Genomic DNA, 23,449 nt, shown 5'->3' with positions numbered 1-23,449 from the left:
AGTTTTACTAAAACATGCTATCCCAGAGTTTTCATTTGTACATCTCTTATAAGGAGAAAGGTTGAGCACATTTCTCTGTTTAAAAAACATTTGACTTTTTTTCCCTGTGAACTTTGCTCATATTCTTTGCTGATTTTTCTTTTAGGGCTCTTAGTCTCTATCTTTTCTGTTTCCAGGAACTCTTTAGATAATATGGGAATGTGTCTTTGTCTATGATACAATTGCATGTGTATTTCCCCATCTGATCATTTGCCTTACTACTTTAAGATGGTTTTAGTCAAATAAGGGTTTCTGCATGATTTTACCTTTCACAGGCTTTTTTTGGGGGGGGGTAGTGGGAAAGGCAAAGATTTCTGATCATAGAGTTGTTTGATCAGGTAAATGATATGTGAAACAGTTATTATGATGCCTGCTGCCTATAGGCACTAATTACTATTATTTCTTTTCTCTTCCCCCCTCTCCATCCTGTGCTTTATTCAACTAGTGCTCCTTATTCTTCCTTAAATATAGCCCATGTTTCCATCTCTGTGCCTTTCTTACGTTATTTTTCTAACCTGGAAGGTCTTCTTGTTCTGAGCTCTTGAAGCTCTACCTGTTCATTAAGCAGCAGCTGGAAAGTTGCTTCCCTCCTGAAGCTTTCTAGAGCCCTTCTACTAGATATAGTCCTACTTGCATTTGAATTCCGTGTCTCTGTTTGCCATCACCGTCCACCTCGGGTCCTCGTTATTTATGGGTATTTACCATGCTTTTTCTGAGCTTCAGTTGCCTTGTCTATAAAATGGAGTTCCTGGGGAAAATATTTGTTTTGATTACAAAATAAGTAAACATTTATTCTGTGTGATGCATATTTATTGTTTAAAAATTCTGAAAATATAGAAATAATATAATTATAACATCATTTTAAAACTATAATTACTCACACACAGGCACTCTCATTCTCAGAGTATCCACTGTTTACAGACCTTTCTGATGGCTGTAGAAATGTGTATGGCAGAAGGGAGACATTTAACATAAACTTAAAATATAAAACTGAAAGCATACTATCCTTATTAATCTGCAATTTATTTTTCTCATTCGCTGAAGTGATGTAGATAATATGACATATTTAAAGCACTTGGCTCTGTGCTCAAACAATGGTAATGATAACCGTTTTGTGCATCTTGTAGTGATATCTTAAATTTTTTCTCTTAAGAACAAAGATTCTGTTAAAACAAAATAGCATTTAGAAATCCAAATTATTTATATCTCTATAAATTAGACACAGTGGAGCCGCCAGATGGGGGTGAAAGTGGATGGGATGGAGGGCATGGAGCCTTCAGCCATGTGTGTCACCATCATTGTTTGAAAACCTTAGTGTGGGGGACCAAGGTGTGGGCACACCCTGCACACTTAACTGAGTGGCATTGTGGGTACACACTGTCCAGACAATGTGGATTTGAAGTTCTCAGATAGCTGGGATGGGCATCCCTAGAACGGTTGAAAGAGTTCTGGAGTTCTCAGGTGAGAGCAGGACTTAGTGAATCCACTGGCTCCCCTTTGGCTTGGTGCTGGTCTTCAATGAACTTTTCATGGTCCATGAAAAGAAACTCAGTGTGGGGAGATTTTCATGAAGTTAAATTTACTCAAATATTTCTTTTTTTGACATTGAAATGTCTTTTCTTTCATGTAATTGTGCTGGTAATAAATAGTACCCGTATGTTTGTGTGCATATTTAACCTACTGTATTAGCTTCCCCATTGATGGGATACAATGTCTGACACCCACTACTTAATGGAGGAGAGGTTTGATTTGGTTTACAGGTTCAGAGGATTCAATTCATGATTGGTAGGATGTAGGCAGGACCATCCTGGCAGATGGAAGAGCAAAGGTGCTTAGTTCATGGCAGCTGAGAAACAACAGGGGAACAGCACCAGAGAGGAAGGGCCCAAGGACCAGATATAGTACCCAAAGTCACACCTCCATAACCCACCCAGACACACCCAGAGGTGTGTTTTACCAACCCACTAGGCCTTTCTTAATCCAGTCACAGTGACATTCGTGATGAACGGGCAACTCTGTCTAAACAAAAAGCTGGCAATTTATGTTAGTCCTCCAAATTTGTTTCAAAATTGTACTCATCCATTAAATCCTAAAGTCTGCTGATGGCTGTTTTAGTGCATTGTGGCAGCTTCACCAGAAATTCCCTGGAACAACCACAGAGAGATAGCAAGTTCTAAGGGCCGGGGATTTAGCTCAGTGGTGCCACCGCCTGCCTCGCAAACACAAGGTCCCAAGTTTGATCCCTGGTACCAAAAAAAAAAAAGAGAGAGAGATAGCAAGTTCTATTCTTGTGCTAGTTGACGAAACAGCTGCAGGTCTTCTAAGGCTAATAGTCAACAGGCCCTTTCCCCAGGGGCTGTTGCCCAAGAAAGGCACCTTCTCCACTTGCCTCTGCTGCCACTACTCAGTTGCCCTGGAGAGGGGTGGATGGAGACAGACACTGCTTCTTTGGACCACCCTGGACCAAACACGGTGCCAGAGTCTTCTCTTTATTTCTCATAACCTGAGACTAGGATAAGACACGCAACTAGGACTTGGTTGAAGGCTTATGATTTGCTTAAGGGAAATGAATACAAAGATAACACATAGCAGATGATTGAGCGTACAAATCGTACAGTTCAGTGTCTACCCCATCCCAGCTGCCTATGCCCTTCTACATGGCGATGGCAGCAGCAACCAGTTGGAGATCACCAGGGAGCCAGAGCTGAGCCCAGAGCCTGCAACCCCCACACTACCTCTCTCCTTGTAGGCCCCTGAGGACTAGCTAGGATGTATGAAGAATATAGCTAGGGTGCTCCCAGGGTAAGATGTAGACCTGGAGGCCTCCTCCTTTGCTACTCTTAGTCCAAAAGGCTTTTGGATTTCTGCCATTTAACTCTTTTTTTTTCCTTGAGACAAGGCCTCTGTGCGTAGTCTCAGGCTGGCCTTGAACTTGCAGCAATATTCCTCCCTCAGCCTCCCAAATGGTGAGATTACAGGCACGAGCCACCACGTCTGGCTCTGCCATTTAACGCTTAATTCTCCAACACAGCAGTAAATGGCAATGAATTGGGCTCAGAGGACTCTGGTTACTAAAAATGTGTTGATGCCAGATTAGTCACTTGGCCTTCCATATGTAAAGATGCTTGATTAGCAGTGACAAGTTTTGATGTTTGTTTGTTCTTTGAGTCCTTTTATTCTGTAGATGAAGAAGAAAGAATTTTAAGTGACCAGTCACATTTTCTTACTTGGCTTGAGGATGGGAGTTAGTCCAAACTATAGTTAACCCTTTTGTGTCCTTTTGTTCATGCAGTTTTAAAATTCTAGCATACTTTTCAACTTGTAACTATTTATTTGTTTTTGCAAAGAAAAAAAAGTGCATGGTCTCACTGTTCCCTTAGCCCTCTCAATAGCCCAGTGAGGTAGGATAGGTAGTTTCCTGTCTCACTGATGAGAAACCTGGGGTTCAGGGAAGCTCAGTGACTTGCTTGAGGCCACACTGCTAGGAAGAAGCAGAACTGACATATCTTTCCTGTCTAAATCTCATCCTATCTCCTCTGTGCAGCCAGGTCCTATGTACAACAAGGGAAGTCATGTTTTTTCTTTTTTCTTTTAAAAAATTTATTGGTTTTTTTCTCTGCAAAGCTAACCAACTGGCCCTTAAGGAACTTATACTTGGGAATCTTCATGCCATTAGCATTAAGTTCCATTTAAAGCAACAAGCGACAGCAGCAAAAACATAATAATGACAGGTTACCAAGAAAGACCTTGTTGAGTTTCCAGTGTGACCACATTAGAGGGTTCTCTGCCAGGGTCAAGTTAAAAAAAATGTCAGGTGGTTTAGGCAGAACATGAGCTGTTGCTTTCACCTCTGAGGGTGCTTTGTGGTGAGGGCACTAATTTGAGCTGTGGTACCAGCCTGTAGCCCAGGAGAAGGCTTCCAGCAATGCACAGGCTCCTCAACCAGTCTCTCGAGCATGCTCTTGGAAGCCACAGGAAGGATTTTGCTTTCTCAGTAGTGGGTTGTGCTGAGGAGCAGGCACCTGAGGTCCGGGCTCATAGAACTTCCGTGATGGCTGACAGGACCTCTTTCCTGCTCTAGCCCCCAAACCTGGGAAACAGAAGAAGGTAGAGATTTGCTGCAGGTAGTCTAGGAATGAAGATGAGCATTGAAGTTCACAGGAACCAAGGCCCAGGCCATCAGGGTTGGGAAAAACTCAAGGGTGGGGGTAGGTACTGGGGTGAATGGGTAACCAGGCTCTAACATTGACTTCTGCAGAAAAGAATAAGAAGGAGCTTGCTTATGGCCTGGGCACCTGGGGTCAGCAGTGAGGAAGGGAGAAAATCCAAGACTTTAACCCAGTTGGGCAAGGAATCCAATTGGGAGTCTGGGGAAGGGACCTAGGAACACCACTGAGGTCTGGGCTGGTTTGCTAGGTGGCACAGAACACAGCTTTGGGATGGGGCTGCCCTGGTTGGCATCTGGATGCCCCAATTTAGCTGTTCTATAATCTTGGGGAAGTTCTTAATCCTGCTTAGCTTCAACATCCACTGTGCTCAGTGTAGAAACTTGTGTACAAAGTGGTCCACACATACGGGGGCAACACAGAGTATTTACAATAGAGGCTGCCTTGTTAGAATAGCCTGCCCAATAATAGAATAAAGAGAATCTATTCAAATGGATGAGACAAACAACTCAGTTAAGATGTCAAAGGACATGAGCAGAAAACTTTCATAATTAGCCAGTAAACTCATGAACAAAATTTCAACTTCGGAAGGTTTTTTTTTAAATTTTTTTGGTACTGGGAATCAAACTTGGGACCTTGCGAGGCAGGTGCCAGAACCACTGAGCTAAATCCCTCACCCCAAAAGTTATTTTTTAAAGGGAGATAAAAACAATATTGAAATATAATATTTTATGCTTATTCTATTAACAAAGTACAAAAAATTAATATGCTACACTGATGAGACTGTGCACTACATGGTACATTTATACTTTTTGATGTAATTTTGATTTTCAGAAAGCAATACATCAGTATATATTAGAACTATAAATATTTATAACCTTTGATACAATCATTGTAGCTCAAAGAACTGAATTAATCCTAAAGTAGTAACCCTTTTCAGAATGTTTATTATTAAAAATTCAAATACAGAATAAATTAGTATAGTGAATCCTCTCATAAATAAAAAGTGTATTATTTGAAAAATCCAAACACATAAAATAAAATGAAATGGTACAATGAATCCTGCTAAAGGAATATTTTAATAGAAGGAAAAAAATCATATGTGTAAAAGTATCCACAGTTAAAAATTAAAAACAGAATATGAGTAAGTTGTGATTCATCTGCAGGTTGATTGTCATAGGACAGTGAAAATGATAAGAAGGAAAAAAATGTGAAATCATATATAAAGTGTGATCTAATGTTAAATGAAAAAAATTAGAATTTACATTGTATCAATAGATATCAATAGAAAAAGTTGAAAGGAAATGGAAGTATTTGCTGTGTTGGGGGAAGATGAATTCATTCTCCTTGAATATTGTCCTTATATTATTTTTTACAACAAAGATAAATGAAAAGGAGATTCTAGCCTCTGGCCCACAGGCAGTCATATAAAGGCTTGTATTAAAAAGTGGCAGAGTCCAATTGGGAGGCTAGGGAAGGACCTAGGACTTGGCTTCAAGGCACAGGACTTGGCTTCAGGGCAGGCACTGCCCCAGAAGTGGGCTCTCAAGACTCTCAGAACGTCAGAGCTATACTGGGGCAGGCTAATGCCTTTATTCTGCAGCCAAGGGGTGGAGAGGCTGAGTGGCTTACCCAGAATAATCTAGCAAAAGCCTGGCTATTCCACATAGGGGTGGGTATGCTCCTGGGGATGGCTGGTCACCCACATCTCTGACTTTCTGTCTTGGGGGACCTCCATGGCCAGGAGTCAGCCAAACTGAAGCATTGTTGCAATGCAAGGACAGGCAGGCAACAGCCAGGTGAGGGAAGGCAGAGAGACATGCTTCTGGGATGCAAACCCCTGTGGTTGTCTCCACAGGACTCTGAGTGCACTCAGCCAGACCCACCCTTCCCAGCAGCATGTGGGGCTGTCCCGGACCGTCCGACGTTACCCAGCCACTGCCACCAGTGGCCAGCTGACTTCCAATGCTCTGCCTCCAGGATTTGAACAGAGGGATGGTGCCCAGCAGGCAGCACATCTGGACTACCTCTCATCCCCCTGGGGTAAGGATGCACTGCCTTGGGGCCTAGAAGAGCAGGCCATCTAAATCCTGGCTGCTCTTTGCCCCACTTCTGCTTCTTCCTCCACTCTGCAGGAGAAGCTGAGTTGTCTCTCATTCTTTCAGCCAAGAATATTCGAGTCCTTGCTTTGTGCCAAGACCCAAGGGTGCCAGAGTAGCTGATCTGGATTTGGCCTCTGTTGAGACCCTAGAACCCTGGTTGCTGTGCCTCGGCCAGTTTGTCATCCCCTCCTGCCTCTGCTTCCTTTACATCCAGCCTTGAACCTCAACTTCATGGCCCAGGCCTTTCTGCCTCCTCCTTCCTGCTAACCCTGTCCCTCCTGGACCAGCCAACTAGCTGCTTCTGTAGCACTAACACTGGGCTTCTGCTGCTGGGAGAAAACCTCAGCATATCTGAATTTGCACCAGAGCATACACTTTGTCATTGCTCACGTCCTTTCCATGCCTGCCTGAACATTCTCTCTCCCTTTCCTCAGAGTGGCTGCTCCAGGCCCCCCTGACTTGCAGAAGCTGGGAACTAGCTCCTCTCCACCTCCTCCTTGCACAGGGAAGCTTCTTTATTTACAGTCTGAGTGTGCTTCTCCACTTCCTGCCTCTATCCCCTCCTCAACCCGCTGCCTCTGGCTTCCTTCCCCACACTGAATTAATAGCCCTCCATTGTATTTCCACTGCCACCACCCTTGCTAACTGCAGTGCTTTCTCAGCCGGTCACCTGCTTCCCTTGCACATCACTAGTCCTCCCACACTTCTTTGATGTCTTGCTGGAAACTTTCAGCGGCTTCCCCACCACCCACCACATAAGGTGCCTGATCCCGTTCTGGTAATCAGGCCCCACAAGACCTGACTCTAATCATTCCTCAGGTTTTTTTTTTTTTTTTTTTTTTTTTGGTACCGAAGATCGAACTCGGGTCCTTGCGCTTGCGCAGCAGGTGGCGAAACCACTGAGCTAAATCCCCAGCCCATTCCTCAGGTTTTATCTTCTTCTACTTCTCTTAGGAAGCCCTCCTTTATGGTCCATCTGAGCCAGGTTCCATTCCATGCCCTTGCGTTCAAAGCCCAGCTGTTGTTGGACATCTGAAAATTGCCAGTAAGCAGGCATTTTAACCTATGAAAATGGCAATTTGTGAGGGCTGAACCTAAAGTAATACCCATCTAGAGGGTTGAGAGTTAATGTGCACAAAGTGTGAGCTCAGCGGCTGCATCTCAAAGATGTTACCTATAGACTGGGTGTGGTGACACACACCTGCAATCATAGCACTCAGGAGGCTGAGGCAAGAGGATCATGAATTCCAGCCCAGCTTGGGCTACATAATGAGAACCTGTCTGATTAAAAAAAAGAAAAAGAAAAAGAAAGGTGTTACCCAGCCCCTACTCTGGACTGCCATCCTGTCATCCTCAACAAATGCCCTGGGGATGGCTGCGCCCTAGTCCCATGGGCCTTTCTTACCAGGCTCTGGAGGTCACAGCTGTGCCTCTCAGCCCTGCCCCCTGGACCCAAGCCCTCTGTCCACAGGGCTGAACCTCACGGAGAAAATCAAGAAGATCAAGATTGTCTTCACCCCCACCATCTGCAAGCAGACCTGTGCCCGTGGGCGCTGTGCCAACAGCTGTGAGAGGGGTGACACCACCACTCTGTACAGCCAGGGTGGCCATGGGCATGATCCCAAGTCTGGCTTCCGCATCTGTGAGTCCCTTTCCCCCCAAATGCTTCCCGGATGGTCCTGGGGGTTGGGGTGGCGAAGCGACAGGCCTGCCCTGGACGGGAGCCCAGCTCCTCTGTAGGAAGGAAGCCTTCCCCTGCTCCCAAACCACACAGAGAGCTGTGTCATCTCCCATCCCTATCCCAGCCTGGTTGTATGACTCAGGCAAGTCACACACTTCTCTGAGGCCAAGTTACCTACACTGAGAAGAGAGGAGGGAGTTCATAATGAGGCCACTGCCCTGTATCCTAGGTCACTGGGGGCAGGGAGAGACATAAAAGGGGTTTTTAGAAGGGCTAGGGCTGATTATTATCTGCCCTCCTTCACTCCAGAGCCTCAAGGAAAGTTCCTGCCTTTCAGAGCAAGCTAGGCTCCCCAGGCCATCCACGTGTGGGTGCTTCTCTATTGTCACTGGCTAGCCACATGCCGGGTACTGCTGGTCTCCCACCATGGGTCACCTTGGTTGATGTTGTAGATTTCTGCCAGATCCCCTGCCTGAATGGAGGCCGCTGCATTGGCCGGGATGAGTGCTGGTGCCCCACCAACTCCACTGGGAAGTTCTGCCACTTGCCTGCTCCACAGCCAGACAGGGAGCCTTCCAAGAGAGGCTCCCACCACAGGGCAGTGCTGGAAAACCCCTTGCACCGATCCACCTTTACGCTGCCACTCTCCAATCAGCGCGGTGAGTGCCACCAGGCAGGGCGGGCACTGTCACCTACTGTGCTGAGTGGGGACAGGGAAGCATCTTCCCTCCTGCACTTATGACAAACCTTTCTCCTCCACCGGCAGGCTCTATTCTGTCCCCTGAGCTCTTTCCCCTTCCAGCTCAATGCCTCAACATGTTTTTCCCTAGCCTGTGCTGGGAAAGACAAAGCCGTGTAAGGGCAGCATCCTGCCCTCAGGTGCCTGTGGTCCTGGGCATATAGATTTCAACATAAAACGCAGCATCTCATTTTTCCTGCTACTATCGGTAGATGCCGAATTAAGGATACAAAAAAAAAAAAGAATTGAAGAATGGTATAGGAGTCGAGGGGTAGAGGAACCTCTGGGCCCAGGGTGCTCTGGGATGCTCAGTGGAGAAGATGACCCTCTGCTAGCCCAGGACCAGCAGGCAGCATTTGGTTCAGTAGAGGGAGCAGCATCAAGAACAAGGGCATCGAGGCAGAGTGAGGCCGGGGTCAGCGGCTGGAGCCCAGGGCTGTGCAGGAACATGGTGGGTGGAATCAGGAGGGAGTCTGAGATTTGTAACTGAGGGGCCTTCTGTGAAGCATCTGCCCTTCCTTCTTCTCTCAGGGGAGAATTGTTCCAGGGTTTCAAGTGGCCAAGCAATGGAAGGGGAGCTTTTCAGAGACAGCCAGCCTGCCGGGCCCAGGGATATGGGTGCTCTTTGGGAGGTAGATGTTGTGAGGGAGGCCTTGTTTCCTGGCTCTGACCTCAGCCCCCTGTGCCCAGCTTCTGCGAACCCCTCCTTGGTGAAAGTACACATCCAACACCCGCCAGAGGCCTCTGTACAGATCCACCAGGTGGCACGGGTGCGAGGTGAGGCTGATGGGTTCCTGGAGAACAGTGTGGAGGCCAGAGCCCCACCCCAGCTCCCTGCCAACCCCTGGCACAGCCACCGGGACAGCAACAGCATCCTCGCTCGATCTGGAGAACCCCCTCAGTCACCACCTCAAGTGATGTCCAGGCATCAGGGGCCGCTGGGCCGGTGTTACCTGAACACTGTGAATGGACAGGTGAGAGGTCAGCCCCTGCCTCAGCCCTGGAGGCTTCCAGAACAGCCATTGACCTGCCCTTCTCTCTCTCTGCCATTTGCTCTGTGGAGTGTGTCTGCAGTCTTCCATTTCCCAGATGGGGTGCCAGGGATTTAGCTCAATGGCACCACACCTGCCTGGCAAGCGCAAGGTGCTGAGCTCAATCCCCAGTGCCAGGAAAAAAAGAAAAAAGAAAAAGATCCCATTTCCCAGATGGGAAAACCCAGGGCATAGAAGAGCCTGAGTCTAGAAAGGCTGGGCTTCCTCCTACCCTGACCCCTGTCGGTGCAAGGCAGGCGGAAGTCGACCAAGGAAGCCCCTCTGCAGAAGAGCTGTCACCAGCATCCCCAGGCAAAAGCTGCTTAGATGTTTGGCCCCAGAAAATCCTGGGCTTTCTGAAAGCTGAGTCACAGTAGGACTATTAGTGTCTGGTGAGGAGTTTGGTCTCTAGTCTCAACTAGGGTCACAAGGATGTGGAATTGGTGAATGCATTTCGCACCCTAAAGCCCTGGTGGTGCCAAGATGAGAATCGCACCATTTCCCCTGGGAGGTTTCCCCAGTTCTTGATGGGAGGATCAGGTTAGGCACCCAAGAACAAGGCTGAGACCAGACTCCCGGTGTCTTTTCTTAAGACCGCAGTTTGGAGTTTCTGAGGTCAGGGGATCTGAGGAGGTGAGTAACCAAGGGATAAGGACTGGAGTCCCAGATCCTCCCCGACCTTCAATCTGTGATGTCCCCGAGCTTGGGGCCCCACTCATTGGAGGGCCCTCATGCTGGACTTCCTTGAAGGTTGATGGAGGAAAGCTCATCTTGTGGGACTCTCTGTGGAGTGTGGCAGTTTGCAGAGCTGCACAGGGCAGATTGTGTGTCTGGATTGTGCCCTCTCCAATATGAGGTTAGGGTCTGGCAGATTGGGCCACAACTTTCTCTGCCTCCTTCCGGTGCATTGGCTGAGCCCTTCTCCCCTGGCTTGGGGACATCCTCTGGCAGAAGGGGAGAGGGCTACGTTCTAGGTGCTGGGCTTTCTTGGGACCTCTCTGTACACAGCAAGGGAGGGAAATGGGAGGTCCCAGGTGTCCATGGCCTCTTTTTCAGTGTGCCAACCACCTGCTGGAACTGACTTCCCAGGAGGACTGTTGCATTGGTGTGGGAGCCTTCTGGGGGGTGACCTCGTGTGCCCCGTGTCCACCGAGACCAGGTAAGTTCTGGTGTCAAAATCCAGAGTGTTGGGGAAGCTCTCTCGGGGCCTGGTCTCTGCTGCCAGGCATACCCTTCACCCCACCTCATCGCAGAGCCCTTGACAGAGACTCTGGCTGGTACACCAAGCCTACAGCTCAGCCAGCCCAGGTGCCTGGCCCACTGCTCTGACTGCCTGCCTGTGAAGGGCCACTCCTTCTTCAGTAGATTTTAGGAATCTTGTCTGGTGCTGGGGCCCTGCACCCTCCTGTCTCACACACACCCCTGCCCAGGCACCAGAGGTCTTGGTTTGTTGAGTTGGTATTTCCCTCTTTCTCTCCTTAAAAGACTCTAGGCCTCTTCCTCGCCTCCTCACCTCCTGTTCCTGCCTCCTGGTCTCTGAACCAGGGTGAACTGCCTGTCCAGAATGTCCTCAGCCTTGAGGTGTGAGGACTCTAGTTCCCTGCCCTCTTTTGGATTCATTCATTCATTCATTCATTCAGGCAGCAAATACTCCCTAGTCCCTCATGTATTTCAAGCACTGAGGATTCAGGAGTCAGCAAAATGCCCATTACTGCTGATCTCAGAGGTCTGGTCTGACATCCAGGAAGAGATGACCAGGTACCTCTTTGGCTTTTGCCTGCTTAGCCTATCTTCCCCCCAGGCCTCTTTCCTGGCCCTGGGCCTGGCCCTGGTGTACATTTCTTTTGCTAGTCAGCAGCCAGCTCAGTGAATTGGTTTTGTGGCGGTTTGGAGCAGAGCCCAAAAGTGGGAGGGGCAAGGCTGTCTCCAACATCAGACTCAGCAATGGAGCAGTGACTACATTTTCCAAACTAAAAAGTGCAGAAGGCTTCACAGTGTGATAGAAGTTTTAGGGAGGCAGCAATGGGTAGCAGTTAACTTCCAGGCTTGAGCATCTGACACATACCAGGTCCCAGCCCTACCCTGCCCACTGACCTCTCTGCATAGACGTTAGCTGAAGTGAGGTGATGTACGTGCTTAGCACTAGGTTAGAAGACAGTGGCTATTACAACTGGTCCTCCATCTCTGTGGCTTGGGTGTCTGCAGTTTCAACCAACTATGGGTCAAAAATATTCAGGGGAAATATTCTAGAAAGTTTTGAGAAGTAAAACTTAAATTTACCTTGCACTGAGAACCATGCTAAATCTACACAAGTGAAAGATGTGTAGCCATGTGCTTTTATACCCTTCTGCTGCTTTCTAGATCCTCAGTCTGTCTCTAGCACTCAATGGGGCACTGTTTGCCTCATACTTCATTTTAGGCCTATGATGGCTGCCTCCACACTGAACATTTTTACTAAACAGACTTTTTTCTTGTCATGATTCCCTAAAGAATACTGTATAACACCTATTTACATCAAGTTTACACTGTTAGATATTAAGTAGAGATGACTTAAAATATACAGCAGGATTTGCATAGATTATGTGCAAGCACTGTGCCAGTTTATGTAAGCTTAGGATTTGAGTATCTGTGGATTCTGATAACTGTTTGGGTCTTGGAACCAGTTCATTATGGATACTGAGGGATGACTGTACTATTAATATCATTATTATTATTAGAAGGTGTGTTAGTACCTTTCCATTGCTGGGGAAAAATCCCTGACACATGCAATTTAAAGGAGGAAAAGTTTATTTTGGCTCACAGTTTCAGAGGTTTCAGTCCATGGTCAGCTGGCTCCAAAACAAAAACATCATGATGGGAGGAGCTGGCAGAAGAGAGCTGCTCACCTCATGACATCCAGGAAGAAGAGAGGGTTGGAAGAAGTTCAAGGAAAGATATACCCTTCAGAGGCATGGCCCCAGTAACTCACTTCCTCCAACTAGGCCCCACCTCCTAAGAGCACACTCAGCTATGAATGCATCAGTGTATTGAACCATTTATGAGGTTATCACCCCAGGATCTAATCACTTTCCAAAAACACCACATGAGCCTTTAGGGGGCGCATTTTGGACCCAAACCATAATAGGAGGTATCCTCAAGAAAGGGAAAAGAAGTCCAACCTACTGATGCATAGAACTGCTCTGCATCTCCCCTGCAGGCCAGAGATATCTTTGCCATTTTTTTTCTTTCCTTGTTTCCTTTCCTCCTTCCTGTCAGGCCAATTCTTGAGACTTCTTTCTATATCCCACAGTCTCTTTAATCAACAAATATTTATGATGAGGCCATGATATGTACCAGTGACAAATGAGGTAAAAGCAGTGCCTCTTCTCTCCAAGCTTATAATCTAATGGGTGCCAGAGACAGTTAGTGGGCATCAGAAATAAAGAGGCAGTACAGCAACTGGACAAGTGCTGGGAGCTGTAGGGACAGAGACATTGGAACCAGGCCACTCAGAAGTCCTGGAGCACCTTTTTGGAAATGAGGAAAAGGTGTCCCTTCCATTTGTTCAGAACCGTCTTCACAGGCATATAAATCTAGGATGCCAATGATTCCCTTTGTTGTGGTGCTTTTTTTGCAATACATCTGTACATGATAAGGAAAGGAGCCCTAGTTGAAACTGGTGGATTAAAACTTCTTAGAAGAAGTAACAGCCAGGATGAGATCTGAAGAATGATTAGGGGTTATGACAAAGAGGTAGGGAAGAGTTTAACAACCCAAGGAAATTACAGACGCAGGTGAGACCGTGAAAGTGAGCAAATTTCCTAAAGCAGAATGTGTCTGTTGCCAGGCCCTGCCCAGCCCTGGCTTTCCTGAAGAAACACAGGCATATCTGAAGGGCCAGGTGGGGCCAGGACTCCCAAGCCCTTTCTTTAGGTGCATTCTGGTTCCCAAGAGCTGCCTCAGGCAAATGGGGCCTATCAGCCCACCGTGGGCTGCTGCTGGCCAAGGTGCTGACCTGCCCAGGCACCTCCTGGCCCAGCAGTGGTCTCCTAGGAAGGAGCAACAATTTCATCCCAGTGGCAATTCCAGAGCAGCCTGAGAATCTCCTCCTGGCTGTCTTGGGCCTGGGTGCTGCCATGGTGTTGCCTCTGGAGTCTGAGAATACATAGAGAGGGGAAGAGTGGGCCCAGCTGCCAATAGCTGGGGGTGGCAAAGGAATAGACTGGTGACTGTGGCTGAGGAACAGGGATCTGGAAGGGGCCCCCAGAATCCTGCTTCATTGCTGGCTTCCACTCAGCAGGATCCTGAGGCCTTGAGATGCAGCTTGGTGGGTGGGAGACAGCACTTAGGGTCCTGCAGGGCCAGTTTTTCCTCTTCAATTCACTAGAATACCTTGACAGTGATGTTAGTGACCAGAGAATTATCAGGTGATAATGGAATGAGAATCAGAGTACCCTGAATTCCTCATTTGTGTATCAAATTCCCTGGTTATAGAGTCTAAGCAGGCCACAGGGATCTGCCATCCAGGTTGTGGCAGCCCCTCAGGGATCCAGAGGTGCAAGCTGTAAGCCCCACAGCCAGAGACAGTGGTAATCAGTGAAAGATCCTAGGCCTGCACCCTTCAGCCAGGGCCAGTGGGCACAGTGGCCATGTTCCCAGACCTTAGAATCAGTTCTGAGTATGGGGAGCCCTCATTTGGGAGAGTGGAGAACAGAAGAGAAGGCTAAAGCCTGCACTTCAGGGGCTGCCTGCCAGCCAACCAGCCCTACACCTGTCCTAGCTGTGAGCCAATGTCCTGTGCTCAGCCCACTGGGTGACCAAGGACCCTGTTCCCAGCAGAGCTGGCCAGCTCTGTCCAGGCAGGCTCTGGAGCCCAGTGTAGTGGGCCACGTTGCCAAGGCCCATGTGTGTGTGGGGGGGGTGCAGAACACCAGCTGCACCCACACACACACTCAAAGTTCGGCCCTGCCCTCCCACCCTGTTATCTTCCAGCCAGTGGCCTCCATCTCTCCTGCCTTCCCTTGCCCACTGTATTCAGTATAGCTCAGCACACAGGGCACCAGGGTACAGAGCCTGGAATGTAGAGCATTCCAGCACACTGAGCAAGAAATAACAAAGACCAGGGCAACATAAACATTTAAAATACATGGAAGTGTAGCTGGGCACTGTCTAGAGAAGGGGCAAGATGTTGAGGAAACTTGTTTGTGTTGACCATGTGCCAGACACCTAGCTCCACACCCGAGCCTAGGGCTGGGGGGCAGGGGCTGCTAAGTAGACATGACAGGCAAGCTACTGTGCAAGCATCAGAAGAGGGAAGGACAAGCTGCTCCTGGGGTGGGTTTGGGGATGCTTGGCAGACAGGCAAGACATCCGGATTCTAGAACACTCTTGGCCCCAAGCAGCTCTGTCTCTATTTCTCCTCTGGTGAAATAGGACTACACCTCACAAGGAAGACTTTGTCATCCTCAGCAAGGTGGTCTGGCAAAATCATATGGGAATAATAGAGTGGTCAGCCTGAGAACCATGTAACTTCGTGGCTCTCTCAATCAATCCCCTTTGGTCTTCTGCGGGTCCATGCTCGACTCTCAAAGAAGGTCACTGCAGAATGTTGCTATTTCTGACACTGAAAAGGACCACCTTGAAGTCTCAGTTGCATGGCACAGACAGAGATCCCTTTTCTTCAGAGAGAATTCCCCTTCCTCAGGGAGATGTCTCTAGGAGTCAGTCTAGGCTGCCTGTGGTTTTTCTCCTCTCCCTTTCCTCTGACTGAGAACTAGTGTGTTCTCTCTGACCTCCGAGACTTAGCTGAGCCTGGTCTTTCCTGACCCTTTGGGAGTTATCAAAGGTCCCAGACCAGAGCCTCCTCAGTGCCCCTGCCAGAGTCTTGGGAAAACAGCTCTCAAAAGCCACTTTGATTGAGGACACATTTTTAAGTTTCCATATAAGACAGACATCTGGGCTGACTGGAAAGTTGGCCACTGCCCCATCAGGCTTGGCACTGGCTGTGTCAACCCCAAGGCCCCTCTGCTGGAACACGCGGGGCTGGCACATGACTTGAGGCCCACAGTGGTGGGGTCCAGCTGTTTGCCATAAAATCATCTTTCCCTCAGCCTGGCCTGGGATGAGTTCCCCGGAGAACTGGGCCCCTCCCTGCATCTCCAGGGAGAGCCAGTTCTCTCACTCTGCCCCTTCAAGGAATTCACATTTTTCCCCCCTAAAAACGAAAATGGCCACCAGTTGCTGAGCCGCTGCACTATGCTGGCCCCACACCTGGATTGTCTCATTGAATTTGCACAGATGCAGGCAAGCAAAGGAGAATAGAGCTCAGCCATGGCTAAGGAACTAATCCAAGGACACACAGCTAGGACATGTGAACCCAGGACTCAAGCCCCAGTATGTCTGATGCTCAGCTGGCCCAGCTCTCCCTCTTCTTTCCGGGCTAACCTGAAGGAGACAAAACTCAGGATAGGAGACTGGAATTTCATAGCCCAGAGGGTGCCCATGAAGATTGTAATCAGGAGTCACTCAAAGGACAATACCTTTCAAGAAAATTGGGTTGAACCAACAGGCAAGTTAGCACATAGAGTAGAGCAGCCCTGAGACTTAACAGAGACGTGGTCAAAGAATTGCCATAGGCAGAAGAGGATGGGGTGGTTCCCTGTGCTTCTAAAGGAACAAAAGCTAAAGTGTAGATGTTTCCGGTAAGCAGAGCTCAACTTAAAACTGAGCATGAGGGACAAATTATTAGAAACTGGAGGGGTACTGCAAACATGTACTAATAAAAATAAACATTTTTAAAAATTATTTTTATATTTATTTACTTGGTGCCAGGGATTGAACTCAGGACCTTGCGCTTGTGAGGCAGGTGCAGTGCCACTGAGTTAAATCTCCGGCCCTAAAAATAAAAATTTAAAAATATGCTGGAGGGGTTGGTCATGGTGGCACATGACTGTAATCCTAGTGTTCTGGGAGGCTGAGGCAGGAGGATTATAAGTTCAAGCTCAGCCTGAACAACTTAGTGACTTGGCAAGACCCTGACTAAAAAAAACAAAAAAACAAATGTTTTTTAAGGGCAGAGGCTCTGGGTTCAATTCCCAGTACAAGGAGCAGGAGGAGGAGGGGGAAGAGCAGGAGGGGAAGGAGGAAGAAAAAAAGGAGAAGAAAGAAGAGGGAGAGAAAGAAGAAGAGGAGAAAGGGGAGGAAGAGGAGGAGGAGGAGAAGGGAGGAGGGGAGAAAACGGGTCCGGCCATAAAATGTGTCATGCCTAGAAAGGTACTAAGCTCCACATCACAAGAGGTATACCTATTAAGAACAGGATTATCAAAGGACTTGGGAAAGGTAGATTTATTTTTGAGAGAATGAGAGTTTACATATATGTTTGAGGATTTACCTGAAACTCTCAACAGAAAGAAAGCTTTGCTTCGCTTGGGTCCTGACCTGAGCCATGAGGAATGTTCTAGGTGTAGCTCTGAGATGCCAGCCCCTGGGGAGGGTAGGTGTGGGGGTGAAGTGGAACAGGGAGCCTTAGGGCAAGGCACAGCATCAATGTCATTATTGTCACATTGCCATGATAACCACTGTTTATCCCAAACACTTAAAAGTGCCCTACCACACTAAGGGCTTCTTGTGTTTCTCACCAATGATGTCTCTAGGCATCGGGTGCCACTGTGCCCATTTCACAGATAGGGAAGTCGAGCTGGGAACCCCAGGTCTATCTGATTCCAGGCCCTTCTCTCAGCCTCTCTGTAATGGCTGCCTGTGCACCAGGTTGGGGGGTTGGGGAGTTGGGCATTTGGTAAACCAGAAGACCCTAGCTTGGGGGACAGCTGCACTGGGTGGAGCTCCTGTCCTCTGGGACTCTAGGCAACACACCCAGTCCCCTGCCCTGGATAGATGGGATTTTCAGAATTCCGGTAAAGCAATGTCCCTGTGGCTGGGCGGTGTTCTGAGAGCTTCTTCCAAGGGACTGGAAATCTCCTGGGAATTGTGTCCCAGGCTCAGTTAGCCCCGTCCCTACCCTGCAGGGTGGCATTCATGATTGGCGGTATCTCTGGCCTGCAGGAGTCCAGGATAGGCTGGGGCCTGAGTGTGGCTGGGTGGCTCCCATGTGAGCTAGGGGTCTCCCAGACCCCTCTCCCCCTCGCTGTTGTGATGTTGGCTCTAGTGCCCCTCTGGGAAGCAGTCTGAGGCTGTCTTCGATGAAATGCCCATCCTCACTGCAGGGAGCTCATGGCACCTTGCCAAGGAGAAGCATATGAATAATGCATGTTGCTAAAACGTGATGACTGTTGTTCTCAGTTTTACATGTTTACTTAATGTCTACAATAACCTCGTGAGCAAGGACTTGTCATCCCCATTTTAGTAATAAGAAAACTCAGGCTCCGAGAGTTGAGTAATTTGCCCAAATCCACCCAGCTGGTGGCAGACAGTGGGCCTGCAGCTTGTTCTCAAGACTAGTGGCAGAAAGGAGGAAGGATGGATGGAAGGGAGGGAGGAAGGAAGAAAGGAAGACCAGAAGGGAAGGAAAGGGAAGAAGTGAGGGAAGGAAGGAGGAACTAAGCCTTAGGAAACATCTGCTGAGACCGTGCCAGGCATCATGCTAGGTTTAGTCTGACACATATTGTTTCAGCAAAGTTAATTCCCATGACAATCCTACAAACTGAGTTGCTGTCCCCAGATGAAGAAATGCTGTCTACAGATGAAGGAATTCAGGCTGAAAGAGTGTAAGACATATGCCCCAGGTCACAGAGCGAGTCAGAGTGGAGCCTGGCATCAGCTGCGGCTCTAGCTGCTCTGCACCACATGCTCCATCTGGGGGAGTGGACATTTCTCTCTGAGTGCCTGCCTGAGGTTTGCAAATCAAGGGGCCAAGGCCTCAGCCTGCTCACATGTCCCTGTGGCACCCAGTTCAGTCTCATGGCCTGTGTGTGGGCAACTTAAAGACTTAGCAAGCGCAGCCATATCTTCTTGCTGTCATCGAAGGCTGAGATGGGAGGGCTTGTAAACAGCCCTGTGGCCAGACCCATGTTTTCACTCTCTCCTCCCCGGCTCCACTCCTGGAGCTGGGCAAAACTGATGTCCATATTTTGTTTGCCTTTGCTAAGACCTCCTTGGAGGTACCCAGAAGCTGACAGGAGTTAGGAGAGCAGGGGTCCTTCATTCCTTTCCCCACTCTGTGAGCAGTGAGGATACAGAAGTGAGTGTTCAGGACCAAGGTCAAGGGCCAGAGTTGAAATAAAGCCAAAGCATTTGCCAGGGACCAGTTGGAATCAACCTGTATTCCAAGGAGTCTGACATCGAAGAATGCCTGTGAAGCATGGAGGACAGATATGAGTAACTTTTCTGGTGAGAAAATAATGCTGAATTATGTCCAGAACTTCTCCTCTGAAGCCAGACTGACTGGGTTTGTAATCTCACATCCATCCACCAGCTGTAATCTCACTGTCCGTCACTCCTAATGTATCTGTGCCTTAGTTTGCTCATCTATAAACTGGGAATAAGAAGCCAGGTGTGATTGTGCATGCCTGTAATCCTACCACTCTGTGAGGCTGAGGCAAGAAGGTTGCAAGTTTGAGCCCAATTTGGGCAATTTAAAGACTTAGCAAGGCTGAAAATAAAAACTTGAAAAAGGGCTGCACATGTAGCTCAGCACAAAGGCCCTTGTCTCAATCTCTAGTTCTGAAAAAAAAAAAAGAGAAGGGATAAGATTAATAAATACTCCGGGCACACTCAGCTGTGTTATCTTTGACAAATAGGCCAAATCCTTTTTGCTGGAGGAAAGATAGCCTTTTTAACCAGTGGTGCTAGGAAAACTGGCTATCCACATGGGGAAGATTGAACATTGACCGTTATCTCTCACCACGTCCTAAACTAAAATCAAAATGGATCAAAGATCTAAATATTAAAACAGAAACACTTAATCTGCTGGAAGATAAAATAGGTAAAACTCCTGAAGACATAAGTGTAGCCAAAGATTTTCTGAACAAAACCTCATTGCACAAGAAATAATATCAAGAATCAACAAATGGGATCGCATCAAATTAAAAAGCTTCTGCACAGCAAAGGAAACCACCAACAGATTGAAGAGACAACCTACAGAATAGGAAATAATTTTTTGCCAGCTACTCCTCAGTGGATTAATATCTAAAATATATAAAGAACTCAAAAAATTAGACCCCCAAATTTGAAGACCCAATTTAAAAAATGGGCATTTAAAATGAATAGACATTTCTCAGATGAAGAAGTACAAATGGCCAATAAATACATGAAAAATTGTTCAATATTGCTGGCCATTCGAGAAATGCAAATTAAAACAACACTGAGATTTCATCTCACTCCAGAAAGAATGGCTGTAATCAATAAATCAACCAATAACAAATGCTGGTGAGGCTCTGTGGCAGGGTGGAGACCCTTCTTAATTTTCTTCATTGCTGGTGGGAGCCTAAACTGGTACAGCCACTATGGAAATCAGTATGGAGATTTCTCAAAAACTAAAAATAGAAATTCCAATTTTACCCATCTATTCCTCTTTTTAGTATCTTCCCAAAAGAGTTAAAGACATCACACCACAGTGATGTTATGCATAGCCATGTTTATAGCAGCACAATTCATAATAGCTAAATCTTGGAAGCAGCCTATATGTCCATCAACAGATGAATGGATAAAGAAAAATGGTATTTGTACACAAGTATACTACTCTGCCATAAAGAAGGATAAACGAGGGCCAGGGATTTAGCTCAGTGGTTCTGCTGCCTGCCTCGCAAACTCAAGGATCTGAGTTCAATCCCCGGTACCAAAAAAAAAAAAAAGAGAAGAAGGATAAACGAGTCATTTGTAGGAAAATGGACACATCTTGAGACCATAATGTTTTGTTTTGTTTTGTTGCTTAAATTCTTTTATTGGTACATTTTAGGTATACAATACGTTTACATTTATCACTGGGTGCTTGTACATGTACATGACATATCTTGGTTCTTATTTTTTCCCCATTACCTGTGTGCCCTTCAACCCCTCCACCCTTCCCTATTTACATAAACTTCGTTTCCATTTTTTTTTTCTTTTTGAGACTATAATGTTAAGTGAAGTAAATCAGACATACAAGCTTAAATATAACATGGTCTTTCTTATATGAGAAACTCAATATATAAATAAAGTGCAAAATAAAAGACAGACAATAGAAAAAAAGAGATAAAAAATGAAGTTATTGTAATCCAGCTTGGACAATGTATCTAAAAGTGTACCTTGATTTAGTGCAATCATCTTATGTGTTTTATATATTTTTGGCCTATTGGTCTACTTATTAGTCTTACGTATTATAATAATTAACTTTGTAAGGACTTATAAAATAAATAAATGAATCTGATGCTGGCCAAAAAAGGGAAGTAGAGAGGAAGGAGGGGGAAAAAGAATTAAGATGTATTATGTACATGTACCAATTCCCCATAGTGAAGTAATCATTATACACTGCAAACATGTACTAATAAAAAGTAAAAAAAAAATTAAAGACTAATAAATACCTCCAAGGGCTGTTATGGGGATTAAATAAGTTAATATATTTGTAAAACATTTATAATAGGGCCTGGTCTGTAGTAAGTGCTATTTTGGTACCAAACCCATGTCTAGAAGCTCATCCCATAAAAGCCAATGTCCAAGAGACAAGTGTCAAGAGGAAAGAAGGATCTTTATTCAGGGGCCAAAGAATGGAGTCATGGGAGCTTTGCTCACAAATCAACTTCTCAACTCCAAGATGTTGAAGGGTTACAGATAGAGGATAGGAATAAGGAAGAAGAGACATAGGTTAATAAAGGGGTCTTTTCTGGAACAGGTGGAGATTTTCCAGGAATTCAGGTGCCACCTCTTTCTGCTCCTTTCATGGTCTGATGTTTCTGGTCATGGCAGCTGGTAGATGTCTTTCATCTTGAAGAGGAGAGAGAGACTAGGCAGGCCTAGATAGAGTTAACCCTGTATCTTAGTTCTGGAATAAAGGTTTCCCAAATGTTCAAAATGTCTACATGCAGAGCTGAGGAGAATCTGACCCAAAGGCTAAGGCAGCAAAAGACAGAACCAATATGAAAGCAGAGATGCTGAGCCTTTCCATTCTGCCTGAGGCACCCATCCAACGTTGGCAGGTCCAAGGGAAGAGCCAATGCCTTCAGCAAATCCAGCCTTCAGGTCTGGAAAAGTAACCTAGGCAGCTGCTATGGTCATACTCCCCCCACACCCTCCACACACACACACACTTCAGAGGTGCTGTCTACAGTGAAGCTACTGGGAGACTAATGATGTACTGACCAGCTGTGTGACCTTGGAAATTAGTGATTTTTAAGCCAATTTAGAGCAAGTGAGGCTAGAGGGTTTTGTAAGTTTTTCCTTGGTAACAATTTCAATTCTTGCTATTGCTATTTGTTTCCATTTGGACAGAGTGCCCATATTGTTCCAGGTGCTGGGCTTGGAACTGGAGACATAGCAAAGATAAAGAAGACAAGGTCCCTGTCTTCACATAGCTTACACTGCAGTGGAGAGACAGGCAACACAACTTTTTTTCTCCCAAAGGGGATTTGAGCTGATTTTTCTGAATTGGATCCTAGTCTTGATCTTACAGAAGCTGGGAACCAGTCCCTTTTGACTGCCTGTGGCTGATGTGAAGAAGGGCACTGATAGGCCCTGATTTGAGATACAGGGAAAAATGGCATTCATCAGACAGTGGCTTTCAGTTATTTCTCTCTAGAAGCCGCCTTGGCAATGCATTGCCCATCCAAACCTTTCTCTTCAGCCCAGGAGGAGCACAGAGTCTTCTTCCAAAGGGAGGAAATCACTTTATAGGAAAACCACATGTTGCTGTGTTGTAGTAGTGGAGGCCTGTGACCTTAGCTACTAGGGAGACCGAGGCAGGAGGACTGCAAGTTCAAGGACAACCTGAGCTTGTCTCTAAGTTAAAAAAAAAAAAAAAAAAAGAGAGATTCCACCGCCTGCCTCGCAAGCACAAGGACCCGAGTTCCATCCCCGGTACCAAAAAAAAAAAAGAGGTGAGGTGTAACTTCCTGAGTTCAATCAATCCCAAAAAGAAAGAGAAGAAAAGGAAAGATGAGAAAAGAAAAGAACAAGAAAAAGTACATTTCCAGACTAAGAAATATAGCTGTGGCCCTTCAGCTTAATTCATTGTTCTGGTTCTCCCAGTTTTTTGCAGGTGCCAGTAGCTGGTTTCCCTCTCGCTCCCAGCTCTATCCAAGTTCTCTACCACTCTTCTCTCCATCACTGAAGAAGCAAAGACCTCTTGACATCAGCAGAGGTGATGCCGCCCTGCCTGCTGGCTCATCATAATCTCCCTGATTTCTCTCTGTCCTTTCTGTCTGTCTCTCCATGAGGTGCCTCTCTTGCCCTCCCTCCGTGAGAGAGAGAGAGAGAGTGTGTGTGTGCGTGTGTGTGTGTGTGTTAGCGAGGGACAGTGGAGTGGAGTGGAAAGGACATGGCTTTTGTGGCCAGAGACCTGGATTCAACCCTGACTCAGCTCCAGCCAGCTTCCTTACCTGAGCAAGACCCTTAATCTCTCTGGGCCTTGCTTTCCTAATCTGTAAAATGGGGATAAGGAATACTGCCTTCAAGAATTATCATTGTGAGAAACAGGCAGGGTAACATGCCTCAGAGCCTGGCAACTCTGAAGCTGTGCACAGTGTTAACTTGCTATCACTCCTCAGGCCTTGGGCAACTGCCCT

At 46.9% G+C, this 23,449-nt stretch overlaps 1 protein-coding gene across 5 annotated transcripts in view; it reads left to right on the top strand.

Moving 5' to 3' along the window:
- The window catches only part of Ltbp2 (latent transforming growth factor beta binding protein 2), a 104,050-nt gene that overhangs the window by 44,163 nt on the left and 36,438 nt on the right, over nucleotides 1-23,449 (top strand). For all 5 annotated transcript variants that reach the window (XM_087195399.1, XM_087195400.1, XM_087195398.1 and 2 more), the window contains exons 4-8: nucleotides 6,064-6,248; nucleotides 7,779-7,949; nucleotides 8,441-8,647; nucleotides 9,418-9,701; nucleotides 10,815-10,917. In XM_087195399.1, the coding sequence (XP_087051525.1) occupies nucleotides 6,064-6,248; nucleotides 7,779-7,949; nucleotides 8,441-8,647; nucleotides 9,418-9,701; nucleotides 10,815-10,917 (950 nt within the window). The remainder of the gene's footprint in view (nucleotides 1-6,063; nucleotides 6,249-7,778; nucleotides 7,950-8,440; nucleotides 8,648-9,417; nucleotides 9,702-10,814; nucleotides 10,918-23,449) is intronic.

Source organism: Heterocephalus glaber, unplaced genomic scaffold (genome assembly GCF_053883595.1).
Source record: "Heterocephalus glaber isolate CG9 unplaced genomic scaffold, H.glaber_assembly_v1.0 deba00001608, whole genome shotgun sequence".
NCBI classification, from domain to species: Eukaryota; Metazoa; Chordata; class Mammalia; order Rodentia; family Bathyergidae; genus Heterocephalus; species Heterocephalus glaber.
Note: the sequence above shows the minus strand (reverse complement) of the source record. Positions and strands in the feature narration are given on the sequence as shown.